Source organism: Crotalus tigris, unplaced genomic scaffold (genome assembly GCF_016545835.1).
Source record: "Crotalus tigris isolate CLP2741 ecotype Arizona unplaced genomic scaffold, ASM1654583v1 scf7180000024407.359931, whole genome shotgun sequence".
In the NCBI taxonomy this organism is placed as follows: Eukaryota; Metazoa; Chordata; class Lepidosauria; order Squamata; family Viperidae; genus Crotalus; species Crotalus tigris.
Window position 1 is genome coordinate 247,201 of NW_024100574.1, and position 6,000 is coordinate 253,200.

The 6,000-nt window shown below is 39.0% G+C and overlaps 1 protein-coding gene across 1 annotated transcript; it reads right to left on the minus strand.

The window, feature by feature from the left end:
* Window positions 1-2,215: 2,215 nt before the first annotated feature.
* RLN3 (relaxin 3) lies at window positions 2,216-5,128 on the minus strand. The gene is made up of 2 exons (XM_039329696.1): window positions 4,969-5,128; window positions 2,216-2,472 (listed from the first exon to the last, which is right to left on the minus strand). Exons 1-2 carry the CDS (start codon window positions 5,126-5,128, stop codon window positions 2,216-2,218), a joined length of 417 nt encoding a protein of 138 aa, XP_039185630.1.
* Between the last annotated feature and the right edge of the window lie 872 nt (window positions 5,129-6,000).

Below are 6,000 nucleotides of genomic sequence, written 5' to 3' on the forward strand. Positions count from 1 at the left end.
GGTGATGCTACTGTCTATCCCACATGATTCTATCTTCCCAAGAAATAGGCTGTGATCTACTTTGTCAAATGCCTTACTGAAGTCCAAATATACCATATCCACTGCCTTTCCCTGGTCCGCTAATTTAGTTACTTTATCAAAGAAGGTAATAAGGCTTGTCTGGCATTGGCATTGGTCTGATAGTTTTGAACTAGCTGTTTGATTTGTGGCCATGATTACACTTTATGACAGTGAACACTGTAAATAGCTAATATTCCCCTGGCACTTAATATGTATGCCAGAGAATGAGTGCAGGTGACTGTGGTTAGCATATGTCTTTGCTCAGCCTAGTGGCAGTATCTAAGCCTCGCTGTTCTCAAAAACTTTTTGTGTTAAATTATTTTGGGAGAAAACCATCAAGGAAGCACTGTAAAAGAAAATCCCAGAAGAAAACAACCCAAGCAAAACAGTATGTACTTTCATTTGGAAGCCCATTGATCCTGCTATTTTATACCCTCTGTTAACTTTGAAGTAAGTAAAAAGGCCTTGTGAGCCCATGGCTAGCAGGCTTTTGTTTTGCTTTTGTGAAATTTAAATATTAAAGTTAGGGGCAAAATAGACGAGGGATTCCTGTGTACAGAATTTGAGGTCTTGCAGATGTAAATAATATAAATTTATATATAAGTTTATTGGGTATATTTAATATCAATTGTCACAATAAGGGGTGCGTACATATATGTTAAATGTTACACATATATAATACAAAGTGGGGCATGGGGTGTAAGGCAAAGATTAGGAATGGGAAAGTGTTGGGGACAAGAAAGATACCTACGCTTTTAGCTACCTAGCTATATTTTACTGTTGCTTTACAACTATTGATAATAATAAATACTTTTTTTCATCTGCAGAATCTAAGTAGTTTCAGGTTTGTGCCCATCTGGATTTTCACAGGTGCACAAACATTTTATACAGGGAAAATGTGAAGTTCTCTCTGGCGATTGGCCATTTCCTTCCCACACTGTGTGCATCCCTTTGATCTGTCGGACCACCACTCTCTTAATTCTGGCTAATAATAGCATGAATTTTAGATTAATGGGAAGATTAATGGGAATGTAGATTAATGGGAAAGCTGGCATATACAATTCAGTATACCTCAACTTCTGCCTAGTTGAAGAAGAAAATACAATGTTAATATGATTTGGATTATGTCAGATTGTTCCAGCTAAAAATTTCTTAAAGGTTTGATATTATGGCAGATTGTTCCAGGTAAAATTGCACACAACCACTCTGAGAAATGTCACTGGCTTCTCCCTAAACTTTTCTAGCTCTTCTCAACATTTTTTAGGCAGTTTGCATGAGGATAAACTTGTCCAGGATAAACTTCAACATTTTAGGCAAACATCTTGTAGTGTTTATAATTTGAGAATTACTGATGTCATCAAAATAAAACAAATCTGAGTTGAGTGACCCTATTAAACCAAACTGTTCTGAGTCAACATAGTGCATCTCATTATTTTGTTTCATTTCATTTTTTTTTCTTGTTAGCTTTGTTTTATAGTCATTTGAATCTCAGAGCAGCAGGCTTAGTTCCTCTCTAAGGGGACAAATGAATACACCATGGAAGTGCCACCACCCTGAAAGCTGTTGGTTTGTGAGACCAACTTGAATACCAACCCAAGAATTTTTTTATTCATTAAATTTAATGCTGGTCTGTGATCATAATAAAAATGGATTGATTATTAAATTTGCTTGCTGCCCTTTTCACCATGAGTTGATTTGTAAATTATCAAATGTGAGAGAACGTTTGTGACCCTCACCAACAATCAGAAAGCCATTGCATCCTTACTTTTCTACGAGACATTCTCTGCTCCTGCCACGAACCTTCCTTGATGCCCAGTCATTCCAGGAGATCTAATAATTTCAACTGAGTGGAACAGGATGTAACTGTCCATTCTGGTTGTGACTGAGGCTCATTAATGTTCTTAGAATTCAGGGAAATAGTGTTAACAAGGCTTGCAGAGCACTTCATAAGTGAGTATAATCATGTAAGTGGGATCCATAGGCCTTTGAGAATCAGTATCTACCTTGATGAAAGGATGGATGTTTCATGGAGGCATTCATGTTGCATCTGCATGCATGCTGGTTAATCTTCAAGCTCACAAATTCTATAGTATACTTCCTTGTTTTTATTTTATTTTTTAACCAATGAACACATGCAGTAAATGAGAACTGCTATCTAACATAAAGAGCTGATCTCACGCTTGCTGCAGCCCCACTTGCAACAGGCATTGCTCAAGCTTTCCATAACATCTCGGGCTCCGCGATCCAAAGACCAGGGCTCTTCGGAGAGGGCATAGCTCTGCTGACCTTGCCAGCTCCCATAATTGTCAGAGGGATCCTGTTGGGAGGAATGGGCTGGATTCCATTCATTGGATAAGGATGTTGTATCAAATGCTTCTGCAGGATCTCTCCCAAGGAGAGCACTGAGATTTCCTACAATGAGAAGGTAACAGTGGAAAATAGGGAGATCAGGAGCAAGATATTGGGCTCAGTAAATGGATACTGTGCTAAGAAGTCAATTGCATCAGAATATTTTAATAAGCATTAGATGAAACTCAATAAGTATTTAGGCAACCCACATATTTAACATCCTGTACAGAAGTAGCAAAACCTACATTTCCCATAACACCTTTGGAGAACAAATGCTTTGTAGGTTGTCTTGGTGAATTGTTATTAACTTTGTTGGTAATATTAATGTTTTGTAAATAAACAAAATATCTGAAACAATATATCTGAAGCAGAAGGCTGAGCAAATTCTAAGATTAGCAGATATTCAGATTTAGCCGTTTCCAAACGGCTTGAGTCTCAGTATTCTGAGCATTTCTTTTGAAGAGGAATAAGGTGAGCAGTTTCTAACATATCAAAGTCAATGGATGTGAAGATGATTGTTGATTAGTATAAACTGCAGAATCGGGCTTCAGAACAATTTAATTGCCATGGGATCTGTTTGGGCAACCAAAAGCATATTGAAAAGGTGTTGACATTAGAAGGAAATGCTTGTAATTTAGTTTCCTAGACAGGGATGTTTAACCTGTCTCTTGTCTACAGCTTTGTAATTATATCCTCTTCCTCCAACCCTAATCACTTTCAGATATGTAGCTTCTGTTTTTAATAGAGGAACAAGAAAGGGTAGGAAGAAATGGGCAAAAGTTTAAGAGAGGCTTGTGGTATCTCTAGCTGAAGAAACGATGCAACTTAGATGTGCCTTGGTTTCTATATTTTTCTTGACGTATATACTCTTTTCAGTACCAAATAAGATGTGTTCCTCAAACAGTACCCAAGCTTTGTACCTAAAAGGTCCCACGTTTGGTTTCCAGCATCTCCTGGTAGAGCAGAAAAGACTCCTGTTTTCTACAGGAATGCCTTCTACCAGCCAAGTATTGTACTGTCCATTAGTAAGTTGTCCATTAGGGAAAACCTAATACAATAAAGTGTCTTCCTATATTTTTATATGGTTTTAACTGGACAGATTAGACCTACTTTTAAACTCAATCTAGCATTCTTGGGAGAGTATGGGTGACAAATCTCATCTCATGTAGCAAGGTATTTACTGACTGGGATAATGGGAATTGTAACCCAACTTACACAAACTGAGTAATGAAAGTTTGTTGGTGAATGGCAAGGCAGCATCCCTGAATGTGCCTTCTCAGAGCTACCCTTTGTTGGAAATACACTAAGGGCTATGAATCAAAGAAGCTGAGCCAAAGGCAATGGAGCAAAGGGATAGGAATTGCATGGCTCTGCCTTGGTGCAGCAGTTTCTTAGTCCTTTCCTGTTCTGTAAATGGTACTACATGCTATTGCAAGTTTCCACTAATTAGCAGCATACAAACACACAGAAAGCAATGCAAGGACAGCTTCAAATGCATGTCACAGTGGGGAACCACACAGCAATTTTGAGCTAATGCCCATGCTTACAACAACAATAAAATAATTTTGGTTAGTTCTCAGGCCAGTCCAATTGTCTCTCAATTTCACCTTGGTCAGAGCATTCTTTGCATCTTTTTACAATTCCTTTCTAAAGCAGCAGTTTGTGAATGAAAAGCTGCTCTTTCCTTCATGGCTTTCTTCTTTCAATTCTCAAATATTTGCCTGGCATGTAGATACCTTGCACATGAAAGTACTTTCCCCCACAGTGAGGCTTGCAGATTGCCCTATGGGTCTGCTGAGCCCTGCAGACCCATAGGCCAATGGGTCTGCAGGGTATGGAATGCAGTATTGTGAGCAAACTCTGTCCACAGCCTGGAGTTTGAGCCTGATGGGGCTCAAGGTTGACTCAACCTTCCATCCTTCCGAGGTCAGTAAAATGAAGAGCCAAATTGTTGGGGGCAATAGGCTGACATTGTAAACTGCCCAGAGGGTGCTATAAACTAAAGCACTATGGGGCAGTATATAAGTCTGAGTGCTATTGCTATTGCTATACAATTTGTGGCGTTCTTTTTGCATTTTTTAACATCTGGCTTCCTACAGACTGGGAACTGGGACCTAGAGAACAACTGTCTTTTTCTAACTCTTCCTTAACCTTAACACTACCTTTTCTTTACACATGAATAGTAGGATTGGCCAGTTTGTATTATATGTTGGGAATCTCCTTAAAATCTGGCAAGATGATATTAGATGAAGCTGTTTATCAATCTTGTTTAATATTTAGATCTTACCAAATGGTAACTTGTTTGATTTTTCTCCTTCAAAAAGATAGGGAGTATAATTTTCCAAATAAAGATTAGGCCTCGGTGAAACACCCATGTTCTGGAAAGTATCTGGGTGTTGGAAGGTGGTAACCCAAAATCCCCATTATGCAGGACTATGTTAGCTGGGAATTTTAAGAATTGTAGTCCCATCCTATCTGGAGGGTATCACATTGGGAGAGACTGCTGTATCTTAACAATTTAGGCTCTAGCCCAAGTTTGCCCACATCCCCTTTGCTCACCTGCTCGTCTCCAGCGGGATCCTCCACAAGTGAAGATGACAGCACGGATGAACTCCCTGCCACACAGCTTGACACCATAGGGAGGTGTCCTGGCTTCACTCACCAGCCATTTCTCTGAGAGCAGCACTACAAGCAACAGAGCCAGGAGGAACTTGGGCATGGCTGAGAGCGCTGCAAGATGAGAATGGGGTTTCCTGCAGCAGCACGACTCCCTTTTGCCAGCTTCTCTCAGTGTAGCTGAGTCCTTTTTATATCTCCAGGTGGACATGAGCATCTTTCTGGCTATCTCCCCAATTAACAGCAGGAGGGGACAGAGACCTTTCTTGGTGGGGGGAGGGGCTTGGGGATACAGACTTAATCAGAGATAACCTTTTCCTTGTTATCAGCTGGGCAGATAGGGAATTGGGTTCAGCGCTTACCTAGCCTTTCCTGGCAGGGACAGACATGTAGGTGCATACAGGGAAAATGCACAGCAAGATATGCAAATGCAGATAACGGGTGGGAGAGGAACACAGGCAGAACAACTCACCAAGACTCCCCACACCTATTTATGCATTTTTGAAGACTTTTATGACCCAAACGCATCAATAGAAGCAGGAAGGCTTTTATTAATTTTCCAATTTTACATTTAAATATTTAAAAGCAACGTGGTGACTGGGTTATAACAGTTCAATAACAAAATCTTAGTGCAAATCCCGGTTACAACATCGAATATTTCTTCTCTTTTTCCCTTAACATTTACTGTCTCATATTCAGGTTAGTACATTTCTAATAATATCAACTCAATAAGAACATCATTATTACATTTATCAATAGATTTTTTAGCTTATACATATCTTAATTACCTTCGATCTTCATAAACAATCAATATCCTGTTATTAATTTTACTCAGTTTTTAATTTCTTATCAATATTCCAACTGTAACCAAAATTTCCCTTATCTCACTTCATAACAAACTATAATATCCAAAATACATGTTTTATCTATTTAAATATAATTTTATTCTATTTCCTAAGAGTTATCTATTTCCCA